General features: G+C 45.1%; 1 protein-coding gene across 5 annotated transcripts in view; it reads right to left on the reverse strand.

Annotated features, from left to right (window-relative positions):
- The window catches only part of Tango6 (transport and golgi organization 6), a 137017-nt gene that overhangs the window by 7146 nt on the left and 105733 nt on the right, over positions 1-24138 (reverse strand). For all 5 annotated transcript variants that reach the window (XM_067127475.1, XM_067127477.1, XM_067127476.1 and 2 more), the window contains 4 exons: positions 15449-16547; positions 5555-5705; positions 3647-3747; positions 3386-3499 (listed from right to left, as the gene is read on the reverse strand). In XM_067127475.1, the coding sequence (XP_066983576.1) occupies positions 3386-3499; positions 3647-3747; positions 5555-5705; positions 15449-16547 (1465 nt within the window). The remainder of the gene's footprint in view (positions 1-3385; positions 3500-3646; positions 3748-5554; positions 5706-15448; positions 16548-24138) is intronic.

Raw genomic sequence — 24138 nt, forward strand, 5'->3', positions numbered from 1 at the left:
TACTAATGAGAAGCTTCGAAAGGTCTTACCCACCCAGGGACCTCAGACCCCCTGCATGTATGTGACCCTCATGTTAAGGAGCTTGATTTTTGCACCTAACGAGCCTTTACAAGAGTCATCAGACAGGGATCTGACCCTCAAAACTGTCTTCCTGCTTGTCCTGGCATCAGCGAAGAGAAAAGAAGAACTGCATGGAGTTTCCTTCAACGTCAAACACTCGAGGGAATTTGGATCGATTAGGCTCGATTTCGTCCCAGATTTCGAGGCAAAGACTCAGAACCCATCGGTCTCTGATGCTAGGTTTGAGTCCTTCATAATCCCCTCCCTAGAGGACATTGTAGATAATGACCCACACAAGATGCTACTTTATCCCATTAGAGTGCTGTGGAGCTATCTGAAGAGGACTCGTCATCTCTGGCCTGTGTGTCAACGACTTTTTGTTAGCACTGGCTCGTCCAAGAAAGAACTGTCCAAGAACACCATTCCTTTCTGTCTTTGTGAGACGATCAGGAGAGCGTACTCTGCTGCTGATGAAGACGACACCTGTACCTTCTGCTCGAGAGCTCACGAAGTCAGGGGCATTGGTCCAACCTTTGCATTCAGGAAGAACCTGTCAGTTTCTCAGGTACTGAAAGCAGGGGTATGGTCTCGACAGACCACTTTCACCTCATTCTACCTTTGGGACATTGCGACCTGTGGTGCGTGCTCAACAAGTTGTGTAGCTTGCCCTACTCCTCTAACAGGACAAGGTTGCATCTCGCCTAAGATGTTTGGTTGTGGATGTGGGAATGAATGCGAGAGTGACTGGCCTCTCCTTCCCTCTCATCCTTTGGACTGAGAGTGGATGGGCCGTTACATGCTGGATCTGGCGGTCAATGCAGGTAAGCCTATACTTTGAGCTTCCATTCTATTTTTCGCTTCCAGGATTATAGAAGCAAGACCACTCCTCCCTCTACAAGGGGAGGATGGGGAACCTGACAATAAGACAAACCCAATGCTTATATTTGCCTTACTGTCTTCAACCTTTTAGGTTCATCCTAGCCCTTTTTTATATGAGGCTACCTTTACCTCCCTCATACAAACAGGCACAGAAGTCTGATAATTGATCATGCTTTATCATATCCCGATCAATTGTCAGAGACAGGTTTCTCTTCCTCGCTCTATCGACAGGAAGAGAATCTCAGGTGTGGTGAACTCCAGTCAGCTCATGAGACTCACTCAGGTTCCTCCCTCCAACCAATGAGTCTTCCTAGTTAAAGTACCAATGGTTTGTAAATCATGTAGGAACAAATCACAGTTTTTTAAATTGTACTTTGCCTAACTATACAAACATGAGGTCCTTTACATTACTTTTCATGCCCAACTCATGCCACGCCTCAATCTGATACCTGGGCCGAAAGGCAAATTGGAATGTTTACGTCCGGGCTGGCGGGACTCCCACCTAACGGACAGTAGTTAACTGTCTAACCACCTTAGTTTGAAAGTTTAATGGCCATTTCTGGCTGCACTGTAAGTAATTCCTAATGTAAAAGACCGATGGTTTATATATCGTGTAGCAACAAATATCCTTCTGTTAGGCCAAGCACAAGTCCCCATCAGTAGGTACTTGTGTAGGGTAGAAAATAGACAGAGAGGGAGGCAAACAGGTAGGAACTCATCAGGCAACACAGAAGTCAAATGCGAGGGCAAAGTAGCAGGCAGGCCAGTTGTTGAGCAAGACAGGTTTGTGGCAGGTGTGGCTGGTTCAAAGAACAGGCTTGCTGGAAGCATGACAGGCAGCAGCAGCAAACAAGAAAGAAGAATAGTGGCAAGGTGAGGGTGCAGGTACAGCAGTCAAAGACCACAGTGTGTGAGAACCAGAATGAGACATCTTCCAAGCCCTGACACTCATTTACTCTTATCAGAAATGAAAACAACTCCATTGACAACCTACAGACAGAAAACTCCAAAGCTGGAGAAGCAGACACACCATTAATGGCACTTCTTGATTGTCTCACCTTGTACGTCCTCCTCAAACAGATCTCATTGCTGAGATATGGCAAACACATCTGGCCATGACAGCAGCATGATGAGACAGCGAGAGCCCACAATATAGAGCACATAATCACAAAATGGCTGTCTCACCTTCTAAGTCTTCCTCTGAACACAGTGGAACCACTTGTGACAGGTTTCATTGGTGAGAGATGGCAAACTTATCTGGCCATGACAGCTAAATTATGAGACAGCATAAGCCCACAACATAAAGCACAAAATCACAGCACTAGCAGAGCACAACAGTCATATCTGCACAAAGGCCACTAGTACACAAAACATAAAGAAGTAAAATAATATAAATAAATATAAATGCTAAATTGATTAGCTATAAAAAAAATTATTCTCACTATAGAGTAAAAAGGCAAAAGTCAATAAAATGAACAATTATGGATGGCAACAGATGTACCTGATACACTAATTCATGGCAAAAAGTACAGAAATACAAACAACACTACCTATATATTGAGACAGACTGTTAAAGCTCTGAAGGAAAGCCCAGAAAATATACTTTAAATAAGGTAAAAAGCTAATTACCAAAATACAGTCACCCCAATAACTGACTTATACACACAAAACAAAAGTATCAAAAAACACTACATTTGTTTCTTGTTGCAGTACAGTGAATAAAGGAAAAAAGTTGTTAGTGCAAACAAGAACTCTAAGCAGCATATCTTAACCTATAAAGCCTTCACCATAATAATAACTAATGATGAAGGATTGTACAATTTTGCACAAAATACAGTAATCACATACTGGAGTGAAGCATGGACTGCCAACAAATAAGAAAGAACAGTACAATACTTACAACAATACCTAGCTAACTACAATCCATAAAGGATAAAAACCATCCCTAAGTCTGCCAAAAGTGAGGAAAATTATGATAATAATTATACTCTGAGTAAAATACATATTACTGCAATGGAAAGGCATTAAAGATATCAGACCAAAACATCACGGATATCAGAACAGTAGTGAATATTGTCACACTACTTGGTTCAACTTTCCATGTACATTATTATGGTGTCATTATGGAAAATGGATTAACACCCTTTAACGTCCAGTATTTTGCATCATGAAGTGCAATATGACTGTGCAAAGTCGGAATGGTGCAAGATCAGCACATCATAATTCTAGGTTTTGCCTAAGTTCTGTCTTATATCCCAATGACTGACTACATCACCTAGTTCCTTCTAGATCTTTATTGAAGCTCACAGCAATTCCATTTTGCATTTTAATGGGAGGAAATAACTGCAAAATGGACAGCCTCACCTCTATAGTATACTAATAAGCCTGAGACTACTGAATAAATGATGTAATTAATCACTACCCTGAAAAGCAGCCAGATACTTACCGAAAACGAATCACGACCAAGACCTTGCAATATTAAAGTTACCACCAAAACTGCAGCTCGACGAACTTCTACTGTTTTATCAGTATCTATAACACTTTGTAAGACTCCAAAAATCTGGAAATGAAGATTTACTTTATTAATAGGTTACAATCATATGTGAAAATATATAACACAGCACACTCCCATTTTGTTATTACATGACAGAACAAATAAACAAATTTTTTCTAACATAAGAGAACAAACAACCAGATCTTCATTTACCTCAAACAAAATTGATCCTAAACTGAATCTCAGAATCTTGCAAACATCTCCTAGGCTGGAGAGACTTGATGCTCTCACTATAGGTTCAGTATCACGAACACCTAAAAAATAAGAAAAGCGTTACCATCAAATCAAATCACTAACTATTCAATCATAAAACCTACAAAACAGATACAGTAACCCCTTGTTTAACTGAATTATTGTCTAAGGCAGGTGTAGTTACATCCAAAATGAGGTTATGGGAATAGTGCACAGCCTGGATACAGGGCTTTGTTAACACCATAAACTTCTTTGTCAAGATATTGTTTTATCCTCCCAAGCTTTGTTCAACTTCATGATCTGGACTCGAGTAGTTAATACAATATACGCTGCATTCTTCCGCCCCTTTGAATTTTTTGTACAAGAACCTTTTGCTTTTGACTATTTCTTATTCTATCCAAGGTCTCATCTCATGTCAAATGTTTTCACCTTGTTAACATGTAACCTGGTACTACTTTTCCTTCCTACAGACTGAGATCCATTCCTGATGTTAGACCAGTCCTCAATGACTGACAGCACTGCCTTAGATACAGCTTCTAGACTGCAAATCTGTTTCAACATTCAGTTTCAGAAGCCTCTTAATGTTCATCTTCCAGAAGTTTTATTGTATTAAACCTGTCAACTCTTTTGTTGGGCAATTTTATTTCAACATTAGTGTGGCAATAACAAGGTGATCACTGCTGGCACCTGCTTTTCTGCAGCTCCTAATATTCCTCAGTGTTCTTTTGCTTTCTTGATTAACAGCTGCGGCAGCTATTTGGCTTCTGTGAATGTCATCTAGAGGTGTATAGGTAACTTTATAAATGTCAAAAAAATACCTCCAAATACTCCATCATTTCCTTAATAAAAACTAATACATTGCATCAAATCTTCCCTTGCAGTCTCTCCCTAGCCTCACTGCATCCTCATGCCTTAGTTGTTCTCACCCACTTTTGCATTACATCATCATCATCATTTTCTGCAATGCCATGTGATGCAAAGGGACCCTGTGAAATTCTTCCACCCATGTCTTTCCTATACTTTACCTTCCACAGATCTCTACTCTTCTCCAACCGCCCTTCTCATGGCTCCAGTCCAAGTGCGTCTGGGTCCTCCAACTCTCCTGGTGCCCACACAAGCACAGCTGGCACTAGCAAGTACTATTCTCTCTAGGGTTGTGCAGAGGGCATGTTCAAGCTATCTCCATATCCCCTTCAATACTATCTCATCTACATAGGGAACTTCTGAGATTTGTTGGTGCATAGCACACTACAATATGCACTCATATTGTGCTGTTTTCATTTACATCTTATAGAGCAGCAATATGCACTCCTATTGCATGGTTTTCATTTACATCTTACAAAGCAGCAATCCACCATATATAAACTGACTAATACTCCATTTTATTCAGACTTTGATGTTCTTTCATATCAGCACCTGACTGTAAACAGATCAAAGATCAACAACCACTGAAGTCTGTCATAAGATGATGGCATTCAACTTCTGACAATACAATTCTTATCATATTGCTCCAAGTACTCATTTGCCAAACTCTTAGCACATCATACAATATTACTTTAGACCCTAAAACAGCTGTAAACCAAGTCAAACTTCTCACCAGTCCAACATTAAATCAATCCTGATAAAAGTGAAGGAGTGAGTGGGAGAAAAGAACAGGCCTGACTTCTTTTGTTGGGAAAGACACAAACCCAATGCTTCAATCCACTATGAGGGGTCATAAGTATGGGGGGGGTTAATATTAGCAAACTCCATGGGACACTTGTTGCGATCCAATAAATGTTGTTAACCTAATAAAATCTATACAAGCATAAGATGTTACCTTTCAAAATAAAAATTGTAAATACAGTAACACAATTAAAGTATACAAACCTGACAAGAGGCAATTGATGAAATGGGATTTGTAATGAGGAAGAATGGGACCCAAGTGTCTACTAGCCCGAACTAAAGCTTCAGCTAATTTTGCCCGATCTTCAGGGCTACGATTCCCAACAGCAAATTCTTGGGTCAGTATATCTACAACCTGAAATGTAATATAATATAAACATTATTTTTAAGAGCAGAAATGTTTATGAAAATGTTATGTAAGGTGGCAAATAAAAAACATCCTTAATAAATAATACTGTATTCCAAATTTCCTTTTGATTTTGAAATAAATGGTGATGGATTCATTTTTGTCATATGCCAATTACATCATATACATTAGAAATTATATTTCCAATTGAAAATATTATGCAGATTTCTATGGCATTCATATGTATCTTTGAAGCAAATGTGAAGTACATACTGTATACCCAATCTTAAAATGACAAATCTTTAAAGTAATTTGTATTTTTCCTAACTATACAAACCTGAGGTCCTTTACATTAGGAATTACTTTCAGCAAAGCTCGAACGGCCGTTTAACTTTCAAACAAGGTGGTTAGGCAGTTATCAAGCGTCCGGTTGGCGGGAGTCCTACCAACCCGTTTGAAAACATTCCAATTTGCCTTTCGGTCCAGGTAACAAATTGAGGGGTGGCATGAAGTGGGCATAAAAATATAAAGGACCTCAGGTTTGTATAGTTAGGAAAAATACAAATTACTTTAAAATAAAAATTTGTCATTTGTTCCTAAACAATATACAAACCATCGGTCCTTTACATGAGGAAGATTCACTTCTTGGATGGAGGAATCTGAGTGAGTCTCTGTACTGACTGGAGTTCACCACGCCTGGATTCTCTTCCTCGTCAAAAAGAGTGAGGAAGAATTCCGTGCCTCTAGCATACTGAATGGAGTTTAAGAACTGCATGTTCAATTGTCAGACTTCTGGGTCTTTTCAAATGAGTAGGAAAAACATGACATCATTCAAAAAAGGCTAGGATGAATCTATGAGTCAGAGACAACAAACAAATACTGTATAAATACTGGGTTTGTTTCATTGTCATGGTCCACTTTCTCCCCTGCTAGAGAAAGGCGAAGGACTGCTTCTATAAGTCTAAACATAGAGAATAGAACAAGTACTTGATGCAACACTTACTTGCATCGGTCACTAGTTCCAGCACAGGACAGCTCACTATCCTTCTCTCTGCCCGTACAGAGAGAGAGTGAAGGATGATGAAAAAGGGTGAGGAGGAGAGGCCAGTCACTCACACATAAACTCTTCTTTCCACAACTGAACACCTTGGGCAAGATGCAACCTGTCCTCTTAGAGGAGCTGGGTAAGCTACACAACTTGCTGAGCAGCCACCACAGGACCCAAGGAAAAAGTGTCCAAGGACTTGTGGGCAATGTCCCGAAGGTAAAAGAACGTGAAGGTGGTCTGGCGTGACCACATCCCCACGTTCAGTGCCTGAGGAACCAACAGATTCTTCCAGAATGCAAGGGGTGGACCAATGCCCCTGACTTCGTGAGCTCTTGGACGGAACATACTGGTGCTGTCTTCACCAGCAGCAGAGTACGCCCTCTCACAAAGCCAGAAAGAGACTGTGTTCTTGGACATCTCTTTCTTGGACAAGCCGGTGCTAATGAAGCGCTGTCGACACTCAAGCCAAAGATGTCGAGTCCTCTTACGAGAGCACTGCAGCACTCTAACAGGACATAGTAGCATCTCGTCTGGATCATTAGCAACAAAGTCATCTAGGGAGGGGATCGTGAAGGACTCAAATCTGGCTTCAAGGACCGACAGATTTTGAGTCTTTGCTAAGAATTCTGGGATGAAGTCAAGCATAACTGATCCCCATCTCCTCGAGTGTTTAACATTGAAGGAAAGTCCATGAAGTTCACCTACTCTCTTCGCCCATGCCAGGAAACAATCTTGAGGGTCAGATCCCTGTCTGGTGACTGACTCTCGTGTAGGCTCGTATGGTGGACAAGTCAGGCTCCTCTAAATGAGAGTCACATCCCATTCAGGAGGCCTGAGGTACCTAGGTGGGCAAGACCTTTTGAAGCTTCTCATCAGCAGCAAAATCTCCAGTGAGGAGGAGATATCTACTCATCTCAGGCGTAGAGCTAGGCCTAGGGAGGCCTTATAACCTTTCACAGCTGAGATGGAGAGAAGCTTCTCTAGGTGAAGAAAGACGAGGAAGTCCGCTACCTGCTGAATAGTGGCTCCGACCGGAGAGAGACCCCATCTACAACACCAACCACAGAACACAGCCCATTTTCCCTGGTATGCTGCTGCAAAGGACTGTCAGATACCCAGCCATCTCCGTTGCTGTGCGGCGAGAAAAGCCTTTCACTTGCAGGAGATGCTGAATAGTCTCCAGCAGTGAAGACAGAGGCACTGCACTGCCTGATAGAACTGTTCCGTGTCTGAGAGGAATCTCTCTTGGTGCCTCAGGAAGTAGAGCTAGCAGGTCCAGATGCCAAATGGCATGTGGCCACTTGGGAGCCACCTGGGTCATTCTGAGATTCAGGGTGATCAACATCCTGTTAATCACCCTGCGAATCAGACAAAACAGAAGGAAGGCGTAGGTGTCGAGGTTGTCCCATGGGTGTTGAAAGGCGTCCTCTGCAGCATCCCATGGGTCTGGTATGATGGAGCAGAATACCTGGAGCTTTCTGTTGTGCCGGGTGGCAAAAAAATCAATGGGAGGGTGACCCTACACCTCGAACAGCCTTTCCATAATGTCTGTGAAGATATCACTCTGTCTCTATCACTTACTGCCCACTTGTGCACCTGCATTGTCAACCGATGAAGCGGAACGGATACTAGACCCCCTTACTTGTTGACATATGCCAATACCATGGTGTTGTCGCTCATCAACACCACTGAGTGTCCCATCACTCAATCCTGAAACTCTTGGAGAGCCAGGAAGGCCACCTTGAGTTCCAGGATGTTGATGTGAAGGTGCTTGTCGTTTCGGTCCCACACACCTGAAACCAGCAACTCTTCCAGGTGTGAGCCCCATCCCTCGCTCCATGAGTCTGAGAACAAAAGCATGTTGGGAGGGGGAGTATGCAGAGATACTCCATTACGAGGCTCCTGTCATCCATCCACCAGTCTAAATCCTCTCTCATTTCCTCCAAGAGGACTGGGGATCTCAAGCCTGAGACCAGAAGTCCTTCATTCTCCACTGGAGAGAACAAAGGTGAAGCCACCCATGAGGGACCAGCTTCTCCAAGGATGACAGGTGACTGAGGATGACTTGCCACTGCCGAGCTGGTTGCTCCTGTCGAGCCAAGAACAACTGCACTGTTTTTCTGAACCTGCTGACACTCCAGTCTGAAGGGAAGACTCTTGCTGCTGCGCTATCTATCAGCATGCCCAGGTACATTATCCTCTACTTGGGGATGAGATCAGACTTCTCGAGATTCACCACAACCCCTAGGTTGTGGAAAAGCTCAAGGAGCCACTCACTGTCCTGGAGCTACTGCAAGTGGGAGCTCGCCAGGACAAGCCAATTGTTGAGATACCTAACAGACATATCCCGTGCAAATGAGCCCAAGCTGAGACAAGGGTGAACACTTGTGTGAACACCTGGGGAGCAGTTGAGAAACCGAAGCAGAGCACCCTGAACTGGAGTACTGTTCCCTTAGAATAAAGCATAGGTACTTGTGACAGGACGGATGGATGGGTATTTGAAAATACGCATCCCTCAAGTCCACCATTAGCATTAAGTCATTCTCCCTGATGAATGCAAGCACAAAACGTGCCGTTTCCATCGTGAACTGAGTCTGGAGAAAGAATAGGCTCAAGGGAGAGAGATCTATGACTGGTCTCCAAGCCCCCGAGGCTTTCTCTATGAGAGATACAGCTGTAAAAGCCAGGGGACTGATCTGTCACAACTTCCACAGTGCCTTTCTTCAGTATACCTGCACCTCCTCCTGGAGGGTGAGATCCTTCGGTGAGCCAGGTACATAAGTTAGGAGATGGACTGGGTCGTTGGTGATGGGTGGTTGCGACTCGAAGGGGAGTAGATAGCCCTTCTGAAGGACATCCACTACCCATGCTGCCATGTTGCCCAATGGCTCGACAGGCAACAACCGCCCCCCCCCCAACCAATGGCAGTATCTGGAGGGGAATGCCACCCCTAGTGTCCTCCCCTCTTCTTCTTTCCTTTGGCCCCTTTTCTAGGCTGGAAAGAGGGGAGAAAGGGGCGCAGCAATGCCTCCCTCTTGGCAGAGGAGGGAGAAGGCTGGGGACATGAAGTGGACACTGCCACTGAAACCCGAAGGATCAGGGACACAAATTTTAGCTGTATGTACATGGGAGAAACTTTCCAGAAGGAAATCTATCCCCCATGCAGCTATCAAATGCTAAAGAGGATCTTTCCCCAAAAAGGGATACTATTACTGCATTCTTGGAGGGGTGCAGTAATTCACCCAGGACTTCTGCCCCTTGGTTAACATTCAGTTACACTTCAGTTGTTGAAGCTTGGTCAGATTGTGCAAGCTCCCCAAAAAGGGATACACATTTTGTGACGTTTGATTAATTCCATAAAGAAATTATGAGAACAGGAAGTCCCCGGTTGTCGGTGATCTGGTTTTTCAGTGCTTGTCTAGCGACAAAAATCGGTGATTTTCGGCACTGATATGCGCCAATAATCACGTATTGGCACTGATACATACCTAACAGAGGCGCCGATAACCAAAAATCACCGATTTTTGGTTACAGTATCAGCGATTTTCACTTATCATCACACCATCAGAATGGAACCCCTGCCGATAACTGGGGACTGCCTGTAACATTAAAGATGTCCTTGCCACAGAACGGCAATATTAAGGGACATGATACATAATTCCGAGCAGGAAATTAAGTCAGTCCTGTACACTCCAAAGTGTAAGAATACTGTACTTCATCCTGTAACTAAAAAGTGAGAGTGGATACAAATTCTGCCCCAACCAGGTTAGAATTCCAACTGGAAACAACAAAATGGCCAGCTCAGACTAAAACTTCAGATCAAAAGACAATAGTGGTCCAATGTTCAACCCTGATGATACTGATAATCCTTGGCAAGATGCCTCAATGTACATTTTCTCTCCTGGTGGTAAGTATCTAATTAATGTGAGAAAAACCATGATAGAAGTTGTACATGTAGAGTTTAGAGACGGCAGCTTTCCCTAATACAGAATGGCACCTGGTACCACCTTCAGCAGACACTGAGAAACCACTAAAAGAAACAGTTCTCCTACCTGTGTCTACAGCATTAAAAGCTATAGAAGACACCCTTTACCAGGTCAACGGAAAATGGACTTTACTGCTATTTTGGCTAAGACCCAAACTGCCCAAGTAGCCGAAGCCATCTGTCTCTTCACTTTAAAAGTAATTAATCATGTGAAGGCAGATTTTCAGAATTCTGTAATGACCAGAAAATGAGAGACAATAACGGAATTAAAACCGTTTGCCACAGTCATCCCAGTTGCGAATGATTCCACCATGGAATGGGCAATGCTTCAACTCCCTATTGAAAGGAAAAAGCTCCCTCTAGATATAGCTGCTCAACATTTTGGGACCCCTATGAGAAGAATCTTAGAGGGGCCAGCCTTGGCAGAATTTCATGCTAGGATCCAACTCCTTAGTATTGTAACCTCTACCACCTTGATGGAAGTTGCCACCAAAAGGCTTCCAGAAGATTCCAGAACAATTTTTGCTGTTGTGGCCAAAAATCTTATGAGAACTTTATAGGAAGCACTCCATGACTTTCTAGAATGGCGCATAAAAGTGCAAATGGAAACACTGGGAGGCTCCAACAAGTCACTCCCCAATGTGACTTCATTATTACACTCTAACCCCTTCTGTAAGGACCTGTTTGAGGAGTCTGTTGTGGCTCAACGTAACGAGCAAGTCTGCCAACAGAATTGTACAGTGTACGCTCTCCTTGGAAAAGGGGAATTCAGGAAACAAAAAATCCGAAACCTCCCTTTACCCAACCCAAAAAAGGCTCGCTATGACCAAAAATCATGTAAGTCTTCAGTCACCCCCAAAAGTTTTCCTCAAAAACAGATAAGTGGTAGAAGGGACAACTCCATACAAAGGGACAACAACAAAAGCAAAGACATACTTTTCACAGGGTCCAAAGACAATCCTACAAGGGAAAAGGAAAAGCAACACCTGGAATGCCTATCAAGGGCAAAGGCAGAGGAAAAGGTGGATCCCAATAAGAATTGTATGGTCGGGGGTTGGCTTCAATGACACCTCAGGCAATGGAAGTCTTCCCCTTGGGGACGCAGCATTATTTTCACAGGGTTGGGGTGGAAATGGTCTCATCCACCCCTCCTTTAAAGGGGTTCCTCCAAAAACCAGGTTCCTTTCTGGAAGATTACGGGCAGAAGGCCCTGTTAAAGGGATCCATAGAGAAACCTGCATATATTCGCCACCAAGCATGTCTCTTCAGTGTTCCCAAAAAGGCTTCCTTCATACGAAAAGTGATCCTCGACCTATCAACACTGAACAAGCACACTGTTTACCAAAAGTTTTGAATGACTACCATTGCCCAAGTACATTCAATCATTCCACAAGGGACCTGGACAGCTTCTATAGACCCCGAGAATCATACTGGCATGTCCCTATCGCCTTTCCCTAGTGCCCCTTCCTAGGGTTCTGAATAGGGAAGGATATGTACAGTTTCAAAGTCACGCCCTTTGGGATAAACGTTGCCCCAAGAATTTTTACAAAATTAGGAATGATAGTTGTTCGAGAAGTCAAACAAGGAGGAATACAACTAATAGCCTACCTAGACAATTGGTTAATCTGGGGACCCACAAGAAAAGTGTTTGAGAAATCTAAGAGCAGTGGTCAACAAACTCCAGTTGCAAGGTTTTCTAATAAATTGGAAAAAATCCTGCATCACACCCAGCAGACATTTTTAGTGGCTGGCACTGTGTTGGGATACTTTTCAAGGCCAGCTGTCTCTCCCCATCAATACTCAAAACAGAATAAGGGAAGACCTCAAAACATTCCTTGCACAGCCCAGTTTCCAGATGGCAATTAGAACATACAATGGGCCCGCTGCAGTTTGCATCAGCAACAGATCCAATACTCAGATTGCAAGTAAAAATTGTGAACAAATTCTGGCTATCGCATGCAAGAAAAAAGATGCAAGACTGACCTCATCAAAAGATTAAAAAAGTTGGGGAGATACTTCGGCCTTGGACCCAGAAGGAGTCTCTGGTGAAACAGGTCACCCTGACTCCATCGTCCATATGAGTGACAATACGTACAGATGCCTCGTTGACAGGTTGGGGAGGACACTGGGAGGATCATCAGGTGGCAAGGAGGTGGTCAGCTACTCTGAGGAATTGTCATATCAATTTCCTAGAGCTGATGGCTGTCTGTTTGTCTCTCAAAAATCTCAAACCTCCAAAAGAGACACACATTTTGTTGGTTCTAGACAACATGACTGCAATGTCCTGCATCAAGAGGTCAGTATCATGTTGACCTCCTCTTGATATGGTAATACTAACCATCCTTTGGATGGCACAAGCAAAGAAAGGGTACTGTACTTGTCTGCAATTCACCTCACAGGGTCTCTCAGTGTAATAGCAGACTCTCTATCACAGAAAACAACAGCCTCAACAGAGTGGGTGTTGGACAACCACTTTTAAAACAACAGCCAACATGCTTACACAACCGGAAGTGGACTGTTTGCCACGTACGAGAATCACAAACTTCCAGTGTATGTCTCTCAACCTAGACAATCAAGCAACAGCAAGAGATGCCTTCCTACAAGACTGGAACAAATGGAAGACAACATAACTTTCTCCTTCATTATCCCCGGTTTTGAAGATTCGGAGCAAGCTTCTAACCTTCAAAGGAACAGATTGCTTAACAGCCCCAAATTTGCCAAACAGGCATTGGTTCCTATTACTCCAACAATGGGCAAGGAGATCAATTCCACCACCGTCCGCTGTTCTATCCCAGACAGTAGGAGGGAAAGTCGTCTATGCATCCTCCTTTCTGAGCCAAGACCTTCACGTGTGGATTTTTTAAATATTATCTGCCATGAAAATTACTCACCCAACACTGCTAGGTACCTAGTGCAAAATCTATGGTTATCATCTATCCGACAATACCAGTCCGAATGGAAGATATGGTTAGATTACATCCATGCTGAGAGCCCAGTTGAGATCTCTATGGAAACACTTAAATTTTCTCACATACCTTTTCAAAGACATATGCTTTGCTGTTACAACAATCATGGCATACAAGGCAGCATTAATGGAACCCTTGCTTTATGGATTCAATATTGACTCTAGTGTAGAAATTATAACTTCCCTTCTCTGATTTTTTGCACTACAAAGACACTCCCAAAAGGCTTCCAATTACTTGGTCCTTGAATAAGGTGCTTAGGCTTCTGTCAATCCCTCAATTCAGCGGACCCAATACCATCACAACTCATGTGCTGTAAAAGGCAATCTTCTCAATTGCTCTAGTATCAGGAGCTTGTATTAGTGAACTGGGTTCTCTTAGAGGGGGAAATACATCACGCAAACAGCTGACCATCAGTTATTATTGTCCCCTGGCCCATCATACCTGGCCAAGAATGAGAATCCTTTAAGAAGGAAACCTATTTCGATGCGAAAACTCAATTTAGCAGACAAGACATTATGCCTGGTTCCAGCACTTAAGGTTTACCTAGAGGTCACGGCAAACATCCCAGAGGGTCCGACTTTCTTACACCCTAGCACTAACAAACCAATCTCTCTACAAGAGATGAGAATAATTTTAGTGTCCCTCATTAAGATGGCAAAGCCACACTTCTTTCCTAGGTCACATGATATTAGGAAAGTATGTCACTGGCCTTCTTCAAAAATGACTCTTTTGAAGAAGCCTCCAAATGTACAGGGTGGTCATCAGAGACAGTATTCTTAAAACATTACCGCCACAAGCTCGAACAAATTCGAGTACACTGTGTATCAATAGGTGGTATGGTGAGTCCTGACCCCATAGGCGCTACAGCAGAAAACCAGGGTCTTCCTGATGGGAGGGTATGCTAACTATCATTGGGGGAAGGTGTGACAATGCTGCAACCAAACCCAGCATGCTTAGGTAAGTCACCGTAGAACTATATCCTAAAACAAGTTCGTGTTTAGTTTCTTGTTCTTTGTTACCAAAACATAAGGGATATTTGGAACAAAGAATGGGACTTGAAATTTGTGGCTTGACCTTGGACAGAAATGTTTTTTCTTTGGGTTGTTGGGATTAAAATTTGAGAGCTTAAGCCATTTCATCACCTGTCAATTTCTTTTTAAAGCTCCTTGAGGATGAAACAAGTGAATATGCTATAAAAAACAGGTTTTAACATAGGAAAAACCTATTTTTGGTAGTTGCTGTCGAGTCCTCAAAACCCACCCACCTCCCTGACGAAAAGGCATGGGATTTGGGTGAGGGATCATCCTGCATTGACCAACAGAAAGTAATGGCGTCCTGGTCTCTTGCCAATCTGGTTGTCGACAATATGACGGACTGCGCATGTGTGATAATCACTTCCTCTTCTAGCAGGCTTGATGAAGAAAAGGACCTAGGTACAGTTTCACTGTAAGATTAGGGAAAGAGTCTAAATATCTTTGAGTTTATTACATACTCCATCACCTGTCATAGTGTTTTATCATTACGACACAATACCTGGCCACAAGACCAACTAAAAGAGAATTCTTTGGTATTAGTTTGGTCACCGTGGAGCTCTGGAAGACCCATGGAAGGTAACTCCTTGAGGACTCAACAGCAACTACCAAAAACAGGTTTTTCCTATGTCAAAACCTGTTTTTTCATGACCATGAGTAATGAATACATTCTTAACATCCTTTAATTTCATGCAAAACTCATTATTACTGAAATTACCCACCTTCTCTGGAAAAGCATCACACAGCACAGCTAAGCCTTGAACTGCCATGAGATAAATGTAAGAGTCCTCTTCTTTCAAACTATGCTGGAATAAAGCTAACAACTGTTCTTTGTGGGAAAGTGTTTCATCATCTCTTTCTTCTATGAGCTTGCTCAAGGCTAGGAGCCCATGACCTCTTATGGGTAACATATGACTAACAACATCTTTCATTGCTTCACTGTAGCTTGACCTCTTGTGTGATGAATCATCTTCAGTTTTCACCATATTCACAGGATTACTTACTTTTCCATGAGTGCTTTTCGAACTCGTTTGATTTGATAAATGGGGATCCTTTGTTGTAGCAGCCTGATCACTTTTATTTGATGTAGATGTAATAACACCATGAGTAACAACAGTGTTCCTGAGTTGTTCCACAAACATTAAAACTGCTTCATCAGTTACAGTGTTCTTTATTTCCTCTAATGAAGGAAGAAGCAATTTCAAACCTTTCCAGTCCTCACTACTCATTTTTTTTCTCAAAAACTTTTCACTTACATAGCATGATACCATCATTACAACATGCAGCATAAAAGACAACCTAGTTTTATCTAATGCTTCATCCTCACACTTCTGACAACATGTCTTTAATAATGAAACAACAATTGGGACAGCTGTAGATAAATTCTGAAAGAGATCATCTGTCAATTTTCCATTATCAGCCAAATTACTTAAAAGGCTACAGCATATATAAATCCTTCTTACTGCCTCAAACTGTTCTGCCCTGATATCACAATCAGTTACAAGAAGTGTTGAGGAAGTTTCTTTTCTGTTCAGGACACTGAAGTCTATGTATGATACCAAGCTTTCATAAAAAGTACGTACAATCTCGGGGTTCTTCAGATCTTCTAGAATTATTACCACTACTTTTGCCAGATGTTCATCATTTTCCAGCACCTTCTGCTGACAGACAGATTCAGCAACATCTAGCCTCACACCACCTTCATCATCTAGACATAACAATATATGTGGATTAACTGTTGGAAGTTCAAGTAATAGATTAATTCGGCACACGTGAAGTAAAATTCTTATTGCCTCAAGTGATGACTGCTGTGACAGAAATCTGCAAAAAATAAAAAAAGTAAAATAAGATTTGTATCAGTACAAACAAGCATTGCTTCATTTCTAATAACCTGGTGTATTTCTAGACAGTGTAATCAATGGATTGAAGAAAAATTTATTTTGTTCCGACAAGATATACAAACTGTTGTTCCTTTACATTAAGAATTACTTTCAGCGAAGCTGGAAACGGAGTGTTGTTTCTGGTCTGCCGAGCAATGGGTGAAGTTTTAGGGGAGGAGACAGTACCGAAGGAAGCCCGAAAAGGGGTCATCTAAGGGTTATACGCCCCTGATGACTCCCTTGGTGGCTGACCCGTCGGGATTGTTTCTCCCTCCCAGCAAGTTTCCCCTTCTTGCTGCCTCTCCTTTGAGTGAGGACTCCCCTCGTCTTCTTCACTCGCTTCACTGGGTGTGGAAGGCCATGGGGGAGCGGACGATCAGGACAGCCTCTCGGGGGCCTCTCCTCGCTCAAGGGGGGAACTCTCCCCCCTCCCCAGAGCGAGCAGAGACTCCCTCTCTTGACCCGGTTTGTCTCCAGGTTTGGCGGTGAAGGCTTCTCTTGGTGGGCAGGTTCCAGACCTTCCCATACCTGGCATCCCGTCATTGGAGGACCTGCTTTTTCATGTCTGGCGCTCCTGTGATCACCCACACCGTGGCTACTGACACCACGTCTACAGTCACCTTGACTTCATTCACTAAATTGCCGGTGACTGTCACCTTGCACCTGGGTACCCAGGTATCAGCCATGCCTGCCTCTCACCATGCCGTGCCGCTGCTGCCTGGCTTCCTGGCCCCACTAACCGTGCCTGGCTCCTCCAGTATGGTAACCTCATCTGTACCCTACATCACGGTTCCTGCTCCTCCTGTTGCCAACCTACGCTCGTTCCCCACTCCGATCCTGGCTTGTGGCTTACCTGGCTCTCGGCTTCCCTGGCTCCTGTGCTGCTCCGTCTGCCTCAGTCGCTACTGGTCCAATTGTTGACGTTTCTGTTGCCTGGGTTGCTCCTGCTTCCCTGGTCCCCCTGGCTGCTCCTGCATCTTCTGCTGCTACCTCCTGGATGGGGGACCTGACCACCATCCTGAAGAAGATGATGAAGGAGAATTAGAAGAGGTCTCGAAGGTGTTGTCTTCATCGTCTTCGTCTTCATTGTCATCGTCATCTGCTGCTACTTCCTCTTATTCTTCCGAGGCTCGTAGGCCGAGGAAGAAGGATGTCTCCCCCACGCCCACAGAAGTCTCGCCCTGAGACTTCTAGGGGATTGCCTCCTTCCACAGGGAAGGCACTGGGATCTCTCGTTGGCTCTTCCCGGCCTGCAGGCCAGGGAACCGATTCGTTGACCCCAGGGTCAGTCTTCTCGGGAGACGAGGGTGTTCAGACCTTGGTTTGCACTCACATTGTCAGGCCAAAGAAGTCCGCTTCTAAGGCTGGCACTATGTCGGACACTTGCTCATGAGCTGCACCGAGAATCCGGGTCTCTAAGGAGACTCCGATACCCCGGACTGGTACTAGAGAGACCTCTCTCCGTACCGACACAGGCACAGGACGAGAGAAAGAGCCCGGACATGCAGGTGTCTCAGCTCTTCCTGTTGGCACTTCCACAAGTGCCAAGCAAGGTTCCCGGGAAGGTGCTTCGGCCTCTTGAGTCCGAACACCTGGCGAGACGAAAAAGAGGTCCCCTGCTCAGTCTTCTCGTGAGGTTTCAGCCTCGCAGAAGACTAGGGACTGTCTAGAGGACAGCGCAAGTTCTTGTCAGCCAGCTGCGCATTCAACTCAGCCCAGTCCCCAGCCACGTTCACGTGGCCAGCCTGGCTTGGTGAAGTCAAGCGCCTGGCTTGGTGAAGTCAAGCACCAGGCTCGACTCGCATGAACCGCTCCGTTCTCCTCGGGACAACGCTTCGCTGAGGCGAAAGTGTTCTCCTCTACCCGAGTTGCCATCATCACTCGGGTTGGTGACCACTCTCAGCCCGCTGCTCCTGCTGGTTCTGCCAGCAAGACCGGCACAGGTGCCTGATCCTCCTCGCCTGTCCCCTCAACCTCCTGGGCTTCCCCTAGGAGGTGCCAGTCAGACAGGAGGAACTCTGGTGAGTCGTCTCCCCGGAGTTTGACTACAATGGCTTATGCTCCTGGCTCGGTTCTTGGATTGACCAGATTTTATGCCCGCACAGTGCAGGAAGGATCCCAGGGGTCTGCCGAGGCTCTCCCTCCTGCAGGGAGAGTAGATCAGGAGGACAGTGCCCTGGAAGGACTCGAGGGTCCTCTTCCCCAGGACAAGGACACCCCCGAGATACAGAGGACCTTTGCAGAGGTTATTGCACTGATTTGTCAGCACAACAACCTCGGGGAAGGGACCACGGCCTCGTCTGTGGATCATCCTTTGTACCTCGAATCCTTCTGGAGTCCGAAGAAGGAACCCAGGGTTTTGGTGGGGCTGCCGTGGTCCACAGATGCCGAGGGGGTTCTCGACCAAGTGAATAATCTTGTGTCTGCGCAAGACAATAAGCTTCGTTCGAACCGCTTGGACAAGTTGCTTCCCCCTCCTCTGCCTCAACAGCAGCGGTTCTACACGCCCTCCGAAGGGGCATTGCTGCCTAAGCAGGTTGACCCCGACCTGGTCCATCTAGGCCTCGGCCTTTCTTTGCAGCAACTTACTGCGGAGAGTATCTCCCTTTCGCAGCAAGAGGCAGCAACCCTGGAAGCCACCACCATAGCAGCTCTCCAGGCAGACTCCTGGTTGGGTCTATGGTCACTCACAGTATCCAAAGTGGGTGCCTTGGGCACTATCGTACCCGAGGAGGACTCTGCTTTCGGGAGACTGTGCCAGTCTGGAGGTAGAGCCATCTCCCACCTCACCCACCAGACGGTAAACCCGTGGGACAACCTGGCTCTTAAGCAAAGAGATGCTGTTCTTTCTTGCTTCACCAGGTCTGTGGGACCCAAGTGGCAATGACCTTGCGGAACGGACTGTTGCTGGGTTCTGACTCTCTCTTCCCTAGAGTTGGTTAATGCTGCAGTGGATAAGCATCAGGCCGATGACAGCGACCGCCTTGTCCATCCTGCAGTGGCTAAGACCTCTGGGTCTTCACACTCCACTGCAGCCTGGCCTTTGGGTCAGGCTAGCACCTCCTCGGCCCCTAAGAAGTCCCAGACTTCGAAGGGATCCCATGGGAACATCCAGCCTTCTTCCTCTGTAGAGGGTGGGCAGTTGTGCCCCTTTCAGCCCACTTTCCAATCTGGTAAAGGGGGCAAGGGGAAGAAGAAGAAGGGGAAACGCTAGGGGCGGCGTTCTTTCCTGACTGCTGCCGAAGGTGGGGGGGGTGCCTATCGAGCCATTGGGCAACATGGTAGCGATAGGGAGCTGAGACCTGGATAGTGGATGTCTTTCAGGAGCGATATTTATTACCCTTCGAGTCTCAGCCACCCCTCACTGTCACACCGGTCCATCTCTGCACTTATGTTCCTGGATCTCTGAAGGAAATCGCTTTAATGCAGAAAGTGCAGGCCATGCTGAGCAAGGGTGCTATAGAAGTCATGTCGGATCGGTTGCCAGGCTTTTACAGCCACATCTTTCTCATAGAGAAAGCCACGGGGGGTTGGAGACTGGTCATAGACCTCTCTCCCCTGAACTCTTTCATTCGCCAGACTCGGTTCAAGATGGAGACGGCGCGATCCGTGCTCGCCTCCATCAGGGAGAATGACTTCATGTTTATGGTGGACTTGAAGGATGCATATTTTCAAATACCCATTCATCCGTCCTCCAGCAAGTACCTTTGCTTTATCCTCGGGGAGATGGTCTTCCAATTCAAGGCACTCTGTTTCGGGTTCTCAACCGCTCCCCAGGTGTTCACAAGAGTTCACTCTGGTGTCAGCTTGGGCCCATTGATGTGGGATACATCTGTTGAGGTATCTCAACGATTGGCTAGTCCTCACAAGCTCCCGCTCACTGTTCTACAGAACAGGGATCAGCTCCTTGAGTTCTGCCGCAATCTTGGGGTCGTAGTAAATCTCGAGAAGTCGGATCTCAACCCCAAGCAGAGGATAAAGTACCTGGGCATGCTGACAGATACGGTAGCAGCGAAAGTCTTTCTCTCAGACTCTTGTACCAGCAGGTTCAGGAAGATGGCACAGCTGTTTCTGTCTTGGCAGGAACAGCCAGCTCGGCAATGGCAAGTTGTCATCAGTAACCTCTCATTGTTGGAGAAGCTGGTCCCTCATGGGCGTCTTCACCTTCGGTCTCTGCAGTGGAGACTGAAGGAGTTTTGGTCCCAGTCTCAAGACCCCAAGTCCTTTCTCGTTCCTCTTTCCGAGGAGGTCAGAGAGGACCTAGACTGGTGGATGGATGACAGGAACCTCTTAATAGGAGTATGTCTGCATGCTTCTGTTCTCAGATACATCGACCAAGGGATGGGAAGCACACCTGGAGGAGTTGCTGACTTCAGGAGTGTGGCACCGAGAGGACAAGCACCTTCACATAAACATCATGGAGCTCAAGGCAGCCTTCCTGGCTCTCCAAGAGTTTCAGGATCGAGTGATGGGACACTCCGTGGTACTGATGGGCGACAATACCACAGTAGTGGCATACGTCAACAAGCTGGGGGGGGTTTAGTGTCCCTTCCGCTTCACCAGTTGACAATGCAGGTGCACGAGTGGGCACTGGCTCACTCGGTAGAGCTGTCGGCCAGGTACGTTCCAGACAAGGGAATGTAGTGGCAGACAAGCTCAGCTGCCAGAATCAGGTGATTGGAACAGAGTGGTCCTTTCACTCGGAAGTCGCAGAAAGGTTGTTCGACCTGTGGAGGTGTCCAGTCATCGATCTGTTCACCACCTGGCACAACAGAAAGCTTCAGGTCTTCTGCTCAGTCATGCCAGACCTATGGGCCGCTGCGGATGACCCGTTCCAACATCCGTGGGACAATCTCTACGTCTATGCCTTTCCTCCGTTCTGTCTGATTCACAGGGTGATCAGCCAAGTGATGATCACCTCGAATCTCAGGATGATTCTGGTTGCTCCCAAATGGCCTCAGGCCATTTGGTATCCTGACCTGCTAGCACTCTATTCTGAAGTGCCGAGAGAGATCTCCCCCTGGCCCAACCTGCTGTGTCAACCCCACGTCAAGTCCAGTCCCTGTGTCTTCACGGCTGGCAGTTATCCACCATCTCCTACGAGTGAGAGGCTTTTCGCGTCGTGCAGCAACGGAGATGGTTGGATACCTCAGACGATCCTCTATAGCGGTATACCAGGGAAAGTGGTCCGTCTGCTGTGGTTGGTGACATGGACAGGGTATCTCTACTGGTCGGAGCTACTGTTCAGCAAGTAGCGGACCTCCTCGTCTTTCTTCGCCAAGAGAAGCTTCTCTCGGTTTCAGCAGTAAAAGGCTATCGGGCTGCACTCAGCCTAGTCTTGCAGCTGGAAGGGGTAGATATCTCCTCATCCTTCGAGATATCTCTACTGATGAGAAGTTTCGAGAGGTCTTGCCCACCCAGGTCCGTCCTTCGCATTCCAGACGAACCTGTCAGTCCCACAGGTTTTGAAGGCGGGGTGTGGTCCCAACAGATACCTTCACTTCCTTCTACCTTCGGGATATTGCCCACAAGTCCTTGGACACTTTTTCCTTGGGTTCTGTGGTGGCTGCTCAACAAGCTGTGTAGCTTACCAGACTCCTCTAACAGGACAGATTGCGTCTTGCCTAAGATGTACGGTTGTGGATGGGAGAATGAATGTGGAGTGACTGGCCTCTCTTCCTTCTCTTCATCTCAGCTCTCTTCCCATAGGCAGGGAGCAGGCATGCCGTTACATGCTGGATCTGGTGGTCGATGCAGGTAAGCACACAACTAGAGCTTTTGTTCTATTTCCTTTCAGGATCATAGAAGCAAATCCGCTTCTTCCTCTAGCAAGGGGAGGAAGGAGATCAAGACAATAAGACAAACCCAATGCTTGTATTTGCCTTCCTGTCACCGACTATCAAGGTTCATCCTAGCCTACTTTGCTTGAACTGACGTTTCCTCATTCATGCAAAGGGACCCAGAAGTCTCACAATTGATCTCACGTTTCTTACAACCCGATCATTTTGTCAGAGACAGTTTTCCCTTCCTTGCTCTATCAACCAGGAAGGGAACACAATGTGTAGCGAACTCCAGTCAGTTCATAGAGACTCACTTAGATTCCTCCACCCAACCAGTGAGTCTTCCTAATGTTAAGGACCTATGGTTTGTATATTGTGTCGGAACAAATCATAATTTTTTATTAAAGTAAACTGTATTTTTCCTAACTATACAAACCTGAGGTCCTTTACATTACACTTCATGCCCACCTCATGCCACCCCTCAATCTGACACCTCGGTAGAAAGGCAATTTGGAATGTTTACATCCGGGCAGGAGGGACTCCCGCCGCCCAGACGGTAGTTAACTGCCTAACCACCTTGTTCGAAAGTTTAACAGCCGTTTCCAACTTCGCTGAAAGTAATTCCTAATGTATAAGACTTCAGGTTTGTATAGTTGGGAAAAATACAATGTACTTTAAAAAATTGTGATTTTTGGAAATATTAATTTTTTCGATAAAACACAATACTTAAAGCCTTTTGTGCATCTGTGAAAAGTTGCCAGATAGTCCAGCTCCAGCAGATGGTAAACTGAACCACTTACTGATGTCTGAAACAACTGCCTGGACCAGAGGGGGTTGGGAGGAGGCACAACTTGTAAACAAAATAGGTTTTTATTAAAAAATTAATTTCATCTTTAAAAACTATATATATTTTTCCACAAACCCATCACTTTTACGAAACTTGAATGCTACTTAGATCGAGGATTCTAGATCTGCTTTGATGAGGGAAGCCAGGAGCTGCTGGATAAGAGACAAACTCCTGGGACGAAGACTGTTTGCTATTCAAAAGCTCTGAGGACTAGGGTCTCATGAAAATGGCTTCTGATAATAGTAATAAACACAATTACCACACCATCAAGGTGTATGGACTGGTAGCCCAGAATAGATTCCCCACTTGCTCCATCCACTCAGAAATTTATAAAATAAAACTTGACATGCCACCACCACAGGTCCAATGGAGAACAAGTTAAAAGATCTGAGTTAAATTTCATAAATAAAAGTTAGTGAAAGTCAACAGACATCCAAGAAGCAGGTTTAAAATAAAACCATTACCAAGTTATCTATTGGACAATCCTAAGAGGCTTGTTTCTATGAAAAATTTTCATAAGCCTGCAACATAATGATTTTTGTGATAAAATCAATTTTTTAGGTACTTGCCCTGTATCATTTAGCTTTATCCACGACTACTTGGCACAGGTTCGACTAGTGTGAAAATTGAAACAATCGTTAACAAACGCTCCAAGTAGTTACTCCCCCACCTTTTGTAGTGTGGGAGTAAAACAGTGAATGTTTTGGTTGCTCATTCTACTCTTAATCTCTTGTGAGGGGAGGAAGGAGGGTTTCAATAAAAGAGGACAAGTACCTAAAAAATTGATTTTATCATAAAAATAATTATTTTTGAGGTGAAACTTACCCTCTATCATTTAGCTGACTCCAACATTGTGTCCTGGAAGCAGACAAAACTTTCCCCTATAACTGAATTATCAGATATCA

The sequence above is a fragment of the Macrobrachium rosenbergii genome, chromosome 25 (genome assembly GCF_040412425.1).
Source record: "Macrobrachium rosenbergii isolate ZJJX-2024 chromosome 25, ASM4041242v1, whole genome shotgun sequence".
Taxonomy (NCBI): domain Eukaryota; kingdom Metazoa; phylum Arthropoda; class Malacostraca; order Decapoda; family Palaemonidae; genus Macrobrachium; species Macrobrachium rosenbergii.